At 36.4% G+C, this 16,874-nt stretch overlaps 1 protein-coding gene across 1 annotated transcript; it reads left to right on the forward strand.

Annotated features, from left to right (window-relative positions):
- Positions 1 to 4,038: 4,038 nt before the first annotated feature.
- Positions 4,039 to 12,683, forward strand: LOC106466575 (failed axon connections-like). The gene is made up of 5 exons (XM_013926868.2): positions 4,039 to 4,432; positions 8,021 to 8,223; positions 10,801 to 10,933; positions 11,090 to 11,227; positions 11,582 to 12,683. Exons 1-5 carry the CDS (start codon positions 4,196 to 4,198, stop codon positions 11,942 to 11,944), a joined length of 1,074 nt encoding a protein of 357 aa, XP_013782322.1. The 5' UTR covers positions 4,039 to 4,195; the 3' UTR covers positions 11,945 to 12,683.
- The last annotated feature ends 4,191 nt before the right edge of the window (positions 12,684 to 16,874 follow it).

A 16,874-nucleotide genomic window follows, 5' to 3' on the forward strand; every position in this document is an offset into this window, starting at 1 on the left:
TTGAGTTGTCCCCTCCCCCTTTACACAAACACTCGAACGTCTCATTCCCCTTACACAAACACAGAAATGTTCTCCTTTACACAAACACTCGAACGTCTCATTCCCCTTACACAAACACAGAAATGTTCTCCTTTACACAAACACCCGAACGTCTCATTCCCCTTACACAAACACAGAAATGTTCTCCTTTACACAAACACTCGAACGTCTCATACCCCTTACACAAACACAGAAATGTTCTCCTTTACACAAACACTCGAACGTCTCATCCCCCTTACACAAACACAGAAATGTCCCCCCCTCCCCTTAGTGTCTTTGAAAAGAATATTAGAAGTCATCAAAGTATTTTCCGCTGCTGCGTTACCATAGAAACTACGGTACTTTTCTGTGGGTTACAGGTCCTGAAGAACAAGTTTTGAAACTTCCAGCGGATGTATACACAGTGTGCACAACGTACCAACAAGATAACCAACGATAGTCAATTAGTTCTAAACACAATTCACATCATTTTGACAGTTTAACCAAATAATACACGATGTACAATGATTTAACAAGTTAATCAAATAATACAGGTTAAAGTGCACAGCGTTTCGACAAGTTAATCAATTCGTACAAGTTATAGTATACAAGTTTACATGCTAGCATCATGTGGCCTGATAAATATGTTTTACAAATGGCCGTTTAAGAATGACTGGAGATGACAAATAACTAACATAAAAATATTAAGCAGTCTAGAACTACCTTCCTAGGAACTCTGGTCTTTCAACTAGAAAATTATTTGTTTATCTGGTATGGTAAAATAAAACATAAAAAACTTAAAGTGACTACTTTAACGTTAGGCTAATGACTCTGAAGCTAATATATTTATCAGAATCAAGTTGTGGAATATGTTGACTGTTGTCAGTCAGTTGTGGAATATGTTGACTGTTGTCAGTCAGTTGTGGAATATGTTTATTGTTGTCAGGCAGTTGTGGAATATGTTCATTGTTGTCAGTCAGTTGTGGAATATGTTGACTGTTGTCAGGCAGTTGTGGGATATATTTATTGTTGTCAGTCGGTTGTGGAATATGTTTATTGTTATCAGGCAGTTGTGGAATATGTTTATTGTTGTCAGGCAGTTGTGGGATATATTTATTGTTGTCAGTCGGTTGTGGAATATGTTTATTGTTGTCAGGCAGTTGTGGGATATATTTATTGTTGTCAGTCGGTTGTGGAATATGTTTATTGTTATCAGGCAGTTGTGGGATATATTTATTGTTGTCAGTCTGTTGTGGAATATGTTTATTGTTGTCAGTTAGTTGTAGAATATGTTTATTGTAGTCAGTTATTTGTAGAATATGTTTATTGTTGTCAGTTAGTTGTAGAATATGTTTATTGTTGTCAATTAGTTGTAGAATATGTTTATTGTTGTCAGTTAGTTGTAGAATATGTTTATTGTTGTCAGTTAGTTGTAGAATATGTTTATTGTAGTCAGTTAGTTGTAAATAGAGGTAACAGGAAGAGAATATTTTGGTTGGACAATTGAGATCCTATGAGAAATATGAGAAGAGAATTAGGATGAATCAGAGGAGTCTGGAAATCAGTGAAGAGTGTTGATAAGTGAACTATTTCAAGATGGAGATTACCTTATCACATATATATCCACAAACATACAGAAAAACTACTAAAATGATACGGTGAAAAGTGTAAACTTCAAGTTTTGAATTCGTTATAGGAATATTATTTACTTGTGAATATGGCGACAATGTATGTGGACAATCAAACAAATATCAACCTTTCATACGGTGAGCATCGATATACTGGTTACGTCACATCCGTGAAATCACACATTGGTTTACGTCACTACCGGAATAAAAGATAACGTAATATGACGAACATATAAAATGTGCCTGTGTCTTTTTTTTTACTGGTAGATTGGTTAGTAGTTGTCCCTCCTCCACACACACACATTAAACTCATACTGAATATAAAAAAAAGAGAATTCAGAATGAATTTTTAATTTAGAAGCTGTTTCATAAAAGGTTTAATATTCTATGAAAATATAAGTTTTTTAAACTATAAAATTTATTTATATGACAAAAGGTGTGGTGAATAAATGTCAACGTGTATACGTCAGGAGAAAGAAATCTCATAGGGGAAGGTCAAGTTTTTTTTATACGCTATAATTCTCATAAATTTGTTTGTTAAATGCAAAGTTGTTTAATTTCCTATAAATACACAAACGTGGTGGACTCTGGTCCTCAGTGACTTGCACAGGGTGGACTCAAGGCCTTCCTGCCCCTTCCTTACGACCCCCAAGGTGCCTACTAAAAGTCGCACGTGATTCCACACCTTGCTTACTGCGAATTATTCGGGGAAAAAAAGATTTTAGGTTTAAAATGAATAGCACATAGGGACTAGAAGAAAATACACATAGGGACTAGTAAAAAATATACGTAAGGACCAGTAGAAAATACAAATGGGGACTAGAAAAATACACATAGAGACCAGTAAAAATACACAGGGACTAGTAAAAAATACACATAGGGACTAGCAGAAAATAATTGTGGTATTCTGTTGAGTTTAATAGGTAAGAACTCACTGTTTAGAAGTCCCACTCCCTAAAACGCACACAATAATGTAAACAAGTGAAACTCTCCCGCTGTTACAGCTCTCATTATCTAACTTTTGCTATCCAGTTGTAGCAGAAAAAAATAACGCCTCAGTAACCTAGAAAGATGAAGAAGTATAAAACGGCCACCCACAGTTCAGGTGCCTTTAAAATACTGTCTAAATTTGGAAACACAAAAAATGTTGAAATTGTTAGTGTTTCTGTGCTTCATCAGAAAATGGATCTAAGAGCATCCTGGTGTTCACCTTTTCCTGGGGGAAGTACCCCCCAGATTCCCTCACACCTGGGGCAACCTTCTTTCTAAGATGCTTCAATATAAGATGATTGTACATCTTTATGTAATGTAACAGTTTCATAGTGTAACAGTTGTTATAACTACATAATGTAACATTTTTAGTGTAACAGTTGTTACAACTACATAATGTAACATTTTCATAGTGTAACAGCCGTTACAACTACGTAACATAACAGTTGATAGTGTAACAGTCGTTACAACTACGTAACATAACAGTTGATAGTGTAACAGTCGCTACAACTACGTAATGTAACAGTTGTTAGAACTACGTAGCATAACAGTCTTATAGTGTAACAGTTGTTACAACTACATAATGTAACATTTTCATAGTGCACCAGTTGTCACTCTACATAATATGACATTGTCATAGTTCACCAGTTGTCACTTCTACATGATATGACATTTTCATAGTGTACCAGTTGTTACTTCTGCATAATATAACATTTTCACAGTGTACCAGTTGTCACTTCTACACAATATAACATTTTCACAGTGCACCAGTTGTCACTCTACATAATATGACATTTTCATAGTGCACCAGTTGTTACTTCTACACAATATAACATTTTCACAGTGCACCAGTTGTCACTCTACACAATATAACATTCTCATAGTGCACCAGTTGTTACTTCTGCATAATATAACATTTTCACAGTATACCAGTTGTCACTTCTGCACAATATAACATTTTCATAGTGCACCAGTTGTCACTTCTACACAATATAACATTTTCATAGTGCACCAGTTGTTACTTCTACATAATGGAGAGTGGAATCATTATCAAAACTATGTTAATTCCATTTTGTCTCCAATTAACCATGAATTAAACGGAAGCGACTGTGTTGTTTTTATCTTTTTGCTCGTGAACTTTAGCGAATAAAAGAGTTCATCATAACATTACTGGAAGATAATATTATCTTGTGAAGGTTGCAGACCCACATTGGTATGTGACTCATGCCAGTCACGCCAACTGGTGTGAAAAATCAACCATGCCAAGAATGTTCTACCCCTACTTGTCAAACTTTAAATCCCCGCGTAGCTGATGTCCCATTCGTTGTATCACGTTTTCTGCGCGTGCGCATTAGCTAGAACGTGTCCTTTCTAGCCTATGAGAATCGAGTTCCCTCTTGGTTGCTGTTTGGCGTCCACGGGTGAAGAGAAAGAGTAGCTGTGTGTTCTGAGGTGAGGCTTGGGAACGTCGAAGAGTGCTTTACGAAATTGGTGTCGCTCTCACCTCTCCTTACCGCACGCCATTTTGAAGTGGGTTGTGTGTCTTCAAAGAAGACGCTATGACAAGCACAGAAACTGAGACGACAAGCAACAGTGCTGACCAAGCTAACACCGAAACTAAGGGGGATATCCCCTCCACACAGTCGGCAAGAAGTCCACCTTCCGTGCATAAAACTGACTACGAAAAAGACACTGTATATTTGTATCAGTTTGTACGATGCCCTGTCTTGCCCTCTCTGTCACCATTCTGTCTCAAAGTGGAAACGTGGTTGCGAATGACAGGACTGAAATACGAGGTAAGATAAATTTAATATCGGTGATGCACTTGTAGAAAGATGGTCTTAAGATAGGTTTAATCTCGATGGAATCTAGTGGACAACTGGATTTAAAATAGATTTAACCTTGGAAGTATTATATGGACAGACGGACTTAAGATAGGTTTCATTTTGACAATAGCTTTTTTGACAGCTGGACTTAAGATAGGTTTGATCTTCATAATAACTTTTAGACTGCTGGTATTAAGATTGGTTTCATCTTTATAATAACCTTTTGGACAGACGGAGTTGGCGGTAAGTGTTGTTGACTAGCTGCCTTCTCTCTAGTCTAACACTTCGAAGTATTCAGAAGTGGGGACAGCTATGGGGAGTTAGCCCTCGAGTAACTTTGTGAAATATTCGACTGAACAAACAAACTATTCGGTTAGTTTTAGCAGACCCCTAGTGTGTAGGTGCTAATGCTGTTCGTCTGAACAAACAAACTATTCGGTTAGTTTTAGCAAGTTTGTTTGTTCAGACGAACAGCATTAGCACGTACACACTAGGGGTCGTCTGCTAAAACTAACCGAATCCCTAGTGTGTACGTGCTAATGCTAGCCTAAATCATAGTGACAAGGAATTACGTTGCCGTTGCCCCACAAGTGGCACAGCGGCATGTCTGCGGAGTTACAACGCTAGAATCCGGGTTTCGATACCCGTGGTGGGCAGAGCACAGATAGCCCCTTGTGCTTAACTTCAAATAAACAACCTAGCGTTGCTGTTTGTTAAGGTGTTCTCGTTTACATTAATAAACATCGTGACCGATGTTTTGTTGGGTCTTGGAATTCTTCCAATAACCTGGATGACTGAAGTCTCAAATTTGGTTCCTAAGACACAGCATTCTCTGTGTAGTTTTAAAATTAAAGGCGAAGTCAGTCAAGAAGTTTGGTTTAAGAGAGTTAAGTCTCTAACCCAAAAAAACTATCCTTATTCTAAGTAATCTAAAATTTATTGGTGAGCAGATGTCACGAAGACTAAATCGAATGATTACTAAGAGTTTTGTGTAAATGGAGCTCCACCTACAGAAAGAGTTAATACTGCTAGAAACAATGTTTAAAACAATAGTACGTTCTACCACGTTTACATAGCACAATAACGTGATAAAAGAAAACGATGACGTCATGAAACGTTATTTATTAACGGTTTTAATTCATTTTTTAAGGATGTCACGTTAACCTCGTTTTTTTGGCCACTTTAATTATTTTTGTTATAGTTTAATAAGCACGGTACATGTATAGAGTTCTTTCACCTACTTAAGTACCACTGATTTAGTGAATATATCGCATTCTTCCAGAAAAAAACTCTGAACCAAATGGTGTCTTGATAAATTTCGGTTTTGGTAGGCCTAGTTATGTCACCAACAGCTATTCTAAGTGTTGAGTGATGTTGTTTTCTAACTTTGTAAATTATAGTTCGCTAACATTTTTGTTTTAAAATGCCGACTTTTCGATTGCGTTGTTACTGAACGGCGACAGGAAACTATAGATGTAATGCCGGTTAGGCTAATTGTCCTTCCAGGGGCATTAATGTGTGTGTGTGTGTGTGTGTACACATTCACTGGTTTTCGGCTACAAGGTATTTCCTGCCGTTACTCACACACCTTCGTTCTATTTAAAACAATAAGCTATATTGTAAACTCTTAACAAAATCCCAGTGATTTATTAACTAGGCCTTTTACACTGTAACACACGTGTGTAATAACAAACTAACTAGGCCCTTACTCTGTAACACACACGTGTATAATTATGCTAACTAGGCTCTTACACTGTAACACATATGTGTATAATAACAAACTAACTAGGCCTTTACTCTGTAACACACGTGTGTAATAACAAACTAACTAGGCCCTTACTCTGTAACACACACGTGTATAATTATACTAGCTAGGCCTCTTAGTTTGTAACACACAACTGTATAATAACTTGCTAACTAGGCCTCTTACTCTGTGATACACACGTGTATAATTATACTAATTAGGCTTCTTACTCTGTAACACATATGTATAATATCAAACTAACTAGGCCCTTACTCTGTAACACACATATGTATAGTCTCAGACTAACAAGGCCCTTATTCTGTAACACACACATGTAAAAATTATATCAACTAGGCTTCTTACTCTGTAACACACTTTGATTACTTTCAGGGTTTGTTTGTTCAGTCAGTAATCACGTGTAAAGTGTTTTTCTTCTTTCTTTACTGTTTTGTCCCGAAATAAACAAATGCGTTATATTTGGTTTAATGAGCTGCATGCGTCGACAAAATGGAATGCAATTAGTAAATACCTCCAAAATATTTGTGGAGGGAGAGAGGAGTGGGGCTGTGTTATGCATAGGAGGTGATGCAAATCTGACCTTGTTTTAACAACTACAAACTCATAAGTAAACAAGAAACAACGGGGCGTCATTAGAAACTATTTATCTTTTAGCCAAGCATTCATTTCTTGTAGATCCTCCTCCCTGCTCCACTGTATTCCTCATTTTGCACCCAGAGGGTGTTAGTCTCAGTAGTTCTGGTCAAGTCTGGTCATTTTATGGTAATCAGAAAGAGGGACGTGAACGACAACTAACCGTCTGCTAAGAAACAGCCCCCCACCCCCAGTAGCACAGCGGAGTTACAACGCTAGAAACCGGGTTTCGATACTCATGGTAGGCAGAGCACAGATAGCCCATTGTGTAGCTTTGTGCTTAACTTCAAACAAACAAGCTACGAAACAATGCCTCCTATACTGTCAAACTTAGAACTTTCTTATTGCAGAAATATGTGTTACACCTATCCTAATGGTAAGTAACTTGTTTACTTTTCTCTGTTGTGTGGAAAGCGTTCGTTCAAAATAAAAATTACATCACTTACTTATTGACTGGGTAATGAAACAAAAACTTTATTTTAAATTTTCGACAATATTATGTCATCTTCAGGTCTCAAAACTTTTCTTAAAAGTGGATTCCTCGTTATCAAGTTTCTGTTAATTAATGTTCGTTAAAAGCTTGACTTTATTTGTTATCAAAGGGCGAGTTGGCGTGCTTACAAAACTTGGCTTTTCTTATTTACTAATACGAGTGGTTGGTGAGCTTTATGTAACTGTTGTGTGTTGGTTGTGTATCAAGTGTAAGAGTCGTGTGTTGTTTGTGTACCTGGTGTATGATCTGTGTATTGTTTGTGTATCTGGTGTAAGAGTCATGTGTTGTTTGTGTACCTGATGTAAGTGTTGTACGTGGCTGGTGCACCTGGTGTAAGTGTTGTGTGTGTTTGGTGCACCTGGTGTAAGTGTTGTGTGTGTTTGGTGCACCTGGTGTAAGTGTTGTGTGTGGCTGGTACACCTGGTATAAGTGTTGTGCGTGCCTGGTGCACCTGGTGTAAGTGTGTGGTTTGTACACTGGTGTGTTGTGCGTGGTTGAGGGCCTTGGATATAATTTGTTTTACAGCAACTATTTTTAGAATAAGTGTTTCAATAGTCATATTAAGTAACTGTTTGCTAGTCACAGATTTCTTCTTAATAACACTGTCACTCAGTATCACAGAATTGTGCAGTATGTTGACCTTTATACTCCCTCTCTCTCTCTCTCTCAGAATGTGGATCACCGGCTGAAATTCAAGTCCAAGAAAGGCCAGTTGCCGTTTGTGGAATTGAATGGAGTTGAAATAGCCGATTCGGACATCATCATTAGCGAGCTGAGCAAACAGTTTGATAAAGACCTTGATGAAGACCTCACCGTTGACCAGAAAAATATCAGTCACGCTTTCAACTCGATGCTCAACAACCACACATCTTGGTGGGCTGATTGGTCACGTTTTCTTAATGTTTCAAACCTTGCTATTTATGTTACAGCTTTATCTGAATGTGATTTTTAGACCCCCCACATGGTCTTTTAGGGCATATCAGTTCCATGGGCTCAGCTTCTTCGTCGGACAAGTAGCTTCAATTAATAGTTAAATCTTCAACTTCTCATTACATCACTTGTCCAAATAATTAATAAAAATATTCTCAGAAACAGATATTGCTGACATGGTGCCTAGGAAACTACCTTATCTGAAGGGCAAACCATTTAACAGAAAATGTTTTAATATTAAAACCCTGGTTTTGTTACCTATGAAGATCCCTACCCTTATAAGGGGTACATGTGTAGTTCATAGTTCTTCTTCTTATCCATGGTAGTCGACAACAGCATCAAATACCAGAGAATAGTTTTTACCTTCTAGAAACAATTTCAAGTTTTTGATAGTTAAGAATTTTTAATAAGCAACGAAACCCAGACTACAGGTTAACAATAGGTAATAAGCAACGAAACCCAGACTACAGGTTAACAATAGGTAATAAGCAACGAAACCCAGACTACAGGTTAACAATAGGTAATAAGCAACGAAACCCAGACTACAGGTTAACAATAGGTAATGAGCAACGAAACCCAGACTACAGGTTAACAATATGTAATAAGCAACGAAACCCAAACTATAGGTTTAACAATATGCAACAACCAGCATCACCTAGGGTATGGGTTTAACAATATGCAACAAGCAGCGTCATCTTTGGAACAGATTAACAATATGCAACAAGCAACGAAGCCCAGACTACATGTTAACAATATATAATATGCAACGAAACCCAGACTACAGGTTTAACAATATGTAACAACCAGCATCACCTAGGGTATGAGTTTAACAATATGCAACAAGCAGCGTCATCTTTGGAACAGATTAACAATATGCAACAAGCAACGAAGCCCAGACTACATGTTAACAATATATAATATGCAACGAAACCCAGACTACAGGTTTAACAATATGTAACAACCAGCATCACCTAGGGTATGGGTTTAACAATATGTAACAAGCAACGAAGTCCAGCGTACATGTTAAAGATATGTTACAGGTAACGAAAATCATAATTCCAGTCGACAGTGTGTAGCAAGTTACGTTGTTGTAGATTCAAGTTAACAAAGTGTGTGTAAAACACGAAATGCTCTAAAACTATAGTGCTGGTTTGATTGAAACAAGCATCACTAAATATCTTATTAAAATCTCTCTCCGAGTCTCTGTGTAAGCTCAAACATGATCGCTCTAATGTTGTTCCTTTTCATAGCGTAGTGACATTCCGTGTGAGTAGACACGTATATACCCAGTGCAATATCAACTCCAATAAACGACCACTTACGCACACCCACTTCCTTTCCCAAGAGACCACGTTATTAATAATTGCCCCATGCACCAATCGATATCACACAGCGTCCAAGGAAATTACCGTTGGATATTTGAGAGAGTGAGAAACACGAGGGCACTGTTCAGTAAGACTAGGCACTCGTGACCCATATGAAAGTTTATTGTGATAATTAACCAGCAAACCAGATGGCGCTGTTTAAAGGAGTTTCTATATTTTGGATGTTTTTGAAATGAAACATCTTAACTACATCTCAAACACTGGCAGGATTACGGGGGAGTTGCCCCCCACATTTTTTTTTGTGTGTGTGATATAGTATACACGTGACAATGACAATAATTAAGTTAGACTTTTTTTGCTCCCGCCCCTAAATCACAAGAATTGAAAGTAAACGGAGTGTGTGTGTTTAAAAACGCTTTTTCATAGCCGTGGCTAATAAGATTTATTCTCAAGTGTTTAGAATATCTTTATGGAAGAATACAAGCTAAAATCTGTATCCTTAAGCTACAAACATTTTGGAAAACCTTTACAGTACAATAAACGGCGGGCGTAAAAGGAAGGGATTTTTTTGTATTCTTCTTTTTCTCATCCAGATTTCCAACAGTTTTAAAGTTTTACTTAACCCACGTGACGTTTTGAAATTCGGCTTTTTTAAAATTTATATCCTTCCTTACTTTACATATTTGAATTTGTCAGAAAAATAGATTGTCATTCTTTTTTTTTTTCTTAATGAGCCAAGCGTAACGTAGTTAACCTGCCAGAGTGTCGATCTGAGGGTCTATGGCTCACGTCACTTTGCTGAAAAAATAATGCTCCGTTATAAAAGTGATAGTCACTTCCCACTATTCGATTAGAGCATCCCGAGAGTGAGTGGTGGGCGATATTGACTAGCTACCTTCCCTCTAGTTATCGGTTTTAAAATTAGAGACGATTAGCAAGACAAAGATAATATAACTATGACTTCTGCGTTCCAAAAACGTCGACAATTACCTTGAAAGAACTGTTCCAGTCTCGATAAATAAATTTCAATTGATTAGTGACATTTTTGAAACGTTGAAATAATAATATCCATTTATAACCTCTTAACAAATAAGTTTTCACGAAAATTCGTTATACGAGTTCTAATGAATAAGATTTTCATTCTCTTTATCTATACTTTATTTGGATTTTCTTTTTTTTTACGCTTCTGTTTTAGGGTGATGCGTTGGTGGCGCTACAGTCATCCAGGCCAGTTTTTAAAGACTGCACAACTTGATGTGAAACAAGCTGTAAATTCAGCGCTACCTAAAAGCATCATCCAGTTCTTCTTCAAGATGAGTTTCAGAAGTGTGAGTGTTTTTAATCCGTTTATTTGATTACAATTAAGCGTAAGGTTTTTCCATTAATCAAGAGTGTTTATTTGACAAACACTATATTCTACTACCCTGAAAACCTCTATCGTCTAAAGCTAACGTATTCCCTTTGTTTGTAATTTATCCTTGCAGAACATCAAAAAGGCTGTTGGCCATGGACTGGGTCGCCATAGCCGTGAAGAAATTCTGCAGTTTGGAAAAGACGACCTGAAAGTATTATCTGAGTATCTCCAGGACAAGCCCTTCTTCTTTGGAAATGAACCACATCTTGTAAGTCCTGATGAAACTGGACTTTAATATCAGCTATTTGACGTTGGTTTGCTTTTTTTTCGTAGCTTTAAGTAGTCTCGGAAGGTTTTGAAAAATACTTTGTGAAACCTTATAATTTATAAGATTTGAAATTATGAAGTTCAAGTAAAATAAAAGTAATGACGTAACAAACATTTAAGGATGTTTACTTCAAAGAAGCCAGAGGTACTTTACTTCTGAAAAGTTATCTAATACATGTTTTTTACTTGCTATGTATCTGATTTCTGAAAGAGTACGTCAGTTTTGTCAGAGTTGAGTTCTTATTTATCGGAGTTATAATAGTTGTTCACATCGTCTTTCTTATTTGTTCTTCAGCTGGACTGCGTGGCCTTCTCTCACTTGTGCCAGTTTTATTTCGTAAGTTTTGGGGACATGAAAGAATACATGGATTCTGACTGCGCCAACCTAGTCAGCTTTCTGGAGAGGATGAAGGAACGTTATTGGCCAGATTGGGAAGAGATGACAGGATCATTGGAGTTGAATACTCACTTACCAAAGAAGAAACTTGAAAAAGAGGAAGAAGAGAAAGAAAAAAAAGAAAATGAGATTGATACGGAAGAGAAGGACAAGGAAGGAAAGAAAGACATAGAAGAGAAAGAGAAAGAAGAAAAGCTTACAGATATCAAGGAGGAAACACCTAAGGAAAATCCAAAAGAAGAAAGTGAGAAAAAAGAATAGGGATAAAATTATTAGTCGTTTTGTGATCATAATAGACTTAAATAAATAACCGTTTTGTGGGTCACAATATCGACTTTGTTTCCAGTCATCTTGGCGTGGCTAGTGGCCCTGCGCGTTAGGCCTCGTGGAAAGATATTTAGGTATTATGTGAATTTTGCATTTTTTTCATTCCAAATGTCAGGTCAGTATTAACTACTCTGTAAATGCTCACCTCCCCCCTTTTATATTGTAGCTGATGAATATGCTTAGCTTACACACCTGGCAGCTGTGTTGCTCAATGTATTACAAAATGCTCAGCTTCTGTGCAGCACCTCCCATTAGAAATCTGGATTCTTACTTAATCTCTCACAAGGGGATTTTTTGGGGGGTTCAATTTGGATGTATACGTGTAAAAATGAGGGGCATGTTTTGCAAAGCTATTTTAACTCCATGGGTTTTAATATATAATCTCTTTTCTGAGACTAGCAATTAAATCTCTGATTTATATACAGATATATACAAGTTGACACAGCATGTGGATCTAGTTGGTGGAGTTGTGATTTTAGCATTCTGTAAACAAAAGAGTAAACTGAACGACAATTTTGTGGACAAGTCAATCTTTATAAAACATTCGTGTGTTTTTATGCTGCATCGCCTTCTTCGTTTGTGAAGCAAGTAAACGTTGTCTGATATATTTTTGTTTTATAAATGTCAAAATAGTTTGTAACCAACGATATTGTGATTAAAATATTGACTGTAATAAATGGTTCTGTTTTTTCTTGACCTAAACAATAACTTACGGTACTATCCAGAATTGGAAATGACCTTCGAACTCTAAATGGCGTACTTAGTCATTGACCTTCAAATTGTAATCATTCAATCGTCAAGTTTATAGTGAGATCAAAATTCAAAATGGCGCACTTTCTCCTTCATCTTCACATTGCGACCATGTATTCACCAAGTTTATAATTTTTTTTGTATTGTAATCACCTGTTCAGTTTATTCTGAACAACCAGTGATGACCTTATTTAGGCCTTGGATGACCTGTGATTACATTACTTGGGTCTTAAATTGTTAATAGTTACCCTATTCAGGCTCTTAACAGCTAGTGATCATATTTTCAAGTCATGAAGGTTGATTGCGTTATTTAGATCCTGGATGACCAGAAACGTTTCTGTGACGGTCACTTCAGTCTGCACTTTTCTGATATTCAAAAATTGATATTAAATGCTAAGTAAAGAGTAGTTTAACACTACATTTATTGTCGGCTTGTAATTTGCAAATACTCAATTATTAATTTATCTTGAAATTCGAACTATGATTGTAAAGTAGATTTTTGACCAGTGAACAAGGCCAAAGAACAGTACTAAGGGTTTCGAAATTCACGTTTAGTTTCCATGCTGATATTCAATGTCTTTAAAAAAAGTTCACTTCTGCGCTGCACCTCCCACGAGATATCCGAATCCGTACTTAAGAATCACTTCACCTTGATATCAAAAAAGCAGGTAAAAGAATACATATGTAAATTTACATCATCTTTAGGCCCAATTTTACTTTCAGTGCATACACAAATCGGCCTCTTCTTTAGGCCTAATTTAGCTTTCAATAAATACACAAATTTACATCATCTTTAAACCTAATTTTACTTTCAGTGCATACACAAATCTACCTCTTCTTTAGGCCTAATTTTGCTTTCAATAAATACACAAATCTACCTCTTGTTTAGGCCTAATTTTACTTTCAATGCATACATAAATCTACCTCTTCTTTAGGCCCAATTTTACTTTCAATATATACACAAATCTACATCATCTTTAGGCCTAATTTTACTTTCAATGTATACACAAATCTACATTATCTTTAGGCCTAATTTTACTTTCAATGCATGCACAAATCTACCTCTTGTTTAGGCTTAATTATATTTTCAATGGATATACAAACTTGCATCATCTTTAGTCAAAAGTTTACTTTTCTTACGTATCTTTTCTCCTAGAAAAATAGAACTAAGACAGTCTCGTAAGTCGTTAAACAATAATCAAAACGATGACAATCCAAATGCTAAGACTGTAACTCGCTGTTTTTATATTCACGGTCGCTAATATATATGCCATTGTATTATCCTTACATATTTATCAAAACTAGGCTTAATCTCCGTAACCATATGGACGAGTCAGATAAAAATATGTCAAATAATGATACCAGAAAATCGCGCTCATTTGCTAAAAAGTGAAACAGAATTAAAAACAAAAATTAAAAACTGCGTGTATCACGAAACAACACACAAAAACAATAGTTTAATATAGCAATGTAGGAAGTGCCTAGTGACAAACAATTCCAGAAATAATGTTCTTTTTTCATATTCCAAGTTAGTTAGAAAGTTGTTTAACCATGTCACCTTTCTTTCCCATGGTAATGTTATAGTAAAGATCTAATCAAATAGCTTTAGCTACTTACTTTAAATAAATATGCTAGATAACATTATTTGGGTTAAAAAAATATCGTGTGATTTATCTTTGCTCCTAAATCAGATTGAACAATAGCATTTAACGTATTGCATAATTATCCAAGGAACCGTTCGACATCGCCGAAGTAAAATCCAAGATGGCGCACACGGTATAGGCGCTAAAATCTAAGTTAATAATATAAGATTGATATACAGTTATGTATGGAACACACTTGAAATAATTTTGTTGTTCTAGAGCAATGATTCTGAACATGGGGTGCACGCCCCACAGGGGGGAAATTTGAACATGCTACAATAAGAAAAAATTTTACATTATATTATTACACCTTTCAACACCAAATTTGTTTTTATATTAAGAGGGCATCAATTTTTTTGAGGTGTCGAGGTGGGGCATGGACCAAAAAAGGGTAAAAACCACTGTTCTAGAGAAACGCCACATTGGGATATCTGCTGTTTCCATCGTTGGGAACTGAACCCCGGATTTTAGCCTTGTAATTCTAATAACTTACCACTGATCACCGGGAGACACTCGAGATAATAACAAGATCGAGTACTGCTGGACAAGTGTCTAATATGGATATCTTTGTTCAATGAACTAATGTAATATTTCCAAAGGGTCTACTCGAACTTAACGATCTTTTACTAATGTTTGTTTCAACCTCGCAGACCACTATGGAAGATATAAGCATCATTTAATATATTTTCTTATTTCTCATAATTAACAATCAACTTTTTAAAATAAACTTCTTAATAAGAAGGGAATAGAAACGTGCTTGTATTTTGGTTTGAAATAATGAGATACCACTCTGTATATATAATAAGCCTACTATGATGGTCGTAGCGTGCATATATGTATCTATCTATATATGCGTCCGAAATAATAAATATGTGGTGCCATCTATTGAATGGCACCACAAACAAAAATCCATAAAAAAAATCACACTTTGAGTATTCCAGATTCAGACAATTAGAAAAATAACTACGTTTTGTTGTTCTTTTTTAGTTTTTCATTATTACATACTCCTAACATTGAATTGAAAAGTAACCAGAGGGATCGGAACCGGGAGTTCTGGGGTGTTTTTACGTATTTGACTTAAATACCAACTGTAAATTTATTATTATATTATCTGCACGTCTAGCCAAGCACCCCAACTTTGCAACTTCTTTCTACACCACTGATAACTATATGGATATAAGCGTCCTCTAAATCACATAATGCGTATTACGTTTATGCCATGATTTTAGTAACAAAAATTTACAACATTTTTTAAATCGTAAAACGTATCTTATGTTATGCAACAACACATCGATATTACTTTCATCCATAAGTGACGTCCCACTGTAGGAGAGCTGTAAATTTACACATAAATCCGAGGTTCGATTCCCCGCGGATAGTCTTTGCTTTGAAACAAAACAACATAAGTCACACTCGTGAGATAAACAAGTAAATTTAAAAACTAAAAACGAATGTTAGGCCTAAGGAACTGTAGATCCTGTTTCCTGATCGAATAAAATCATTTGTCTTTATCAACATTCCGAACAGGTTCGCCTCCTCCGAGTCAGTCTAGTTACAACAGGTTCGCCTCCTCCGAGTCAGTCTAGTTACAACAGGTTCACCTCCTCGGGTCAGTCTAGTTGCAACAGGTTCATCTCCTCCGGATCAGTCCAGTTGCAACAGATTCACCAGCGGAGATGTTAGTCTGTTTAAAAGTAAAGCGGACATCAAATATGGCGGACATCATGTCTAGTTTCAGATGGATGACACCTTATGTACATTTGAAAGTTTCCAAATACGGATTAAAGCAAAAAGAAAAGTATGAGTAACAAAAACAATCAAACGAGTTAAGAAGAATACGTGAAGAAACAAAGTATGAGTAACAAAAACAGTCAAACGAGTTAAGAAGAATACGTGAAGAAACATCAGACATAGGATATACCAAGTATCAAAAAAGTCACTTGAGACTATATATCTGTGTGTATGTCTATCAGTGTGTCTGTTCATCTATCTATCTATCGGTTTATCTATCTACCCTATCTGTCTGTCTGTATATCTGTCCATCCTTATCCAGTTTCCATGGGCCCTAAAAGAGCAGATCATACAGATACGTTAATTAAGTCTCAAACTTTAAAGTGAATAAAACTTTTGATCATTTTAAGGAGCACGTGTGAAAATCAATCTGCTGGTCACGTGGTGGTAGCCAGAGAGATAGCGTGGCTTGTATCAATAAGACAGTGACCGCTAGAGGCAAATTCAATGTTCACGGATGTCAAGCCTAAAGTACGCCCCCCCCCCCCACCATCCAACGTGTGCTTGCCTGCGTGGTCGTCTACAAAGTAAATTTTTATTATTTTATTGAGATAGTGGTTTCGCAGGTCAACAGATGAAATGTTTATAAAGACCTGCGACAGAGAGAAGCGGATCATATTTGCGTCGTGGTTGACTTTAACGAACTTAACTGTCAGTGGTCTTAAAAAAAACGAAAAAGT

The sequence above is a fragment of the Limulus polyphemus genome, unplaced genomic scaffold, assembly GCF_000517525.1.
Source record: "Limulus polyphemus unplaced genomic scaffold, Limulus_polyphemus-2.1.2 Scaffold2307, whole genome shotgun sequence".
Lineage (NCBI taxonomy): Eukaryota > Metazoa > Arthropoda > Merostomata > Xiphosura > Limulidae > Limulus > Limulus polyphemus.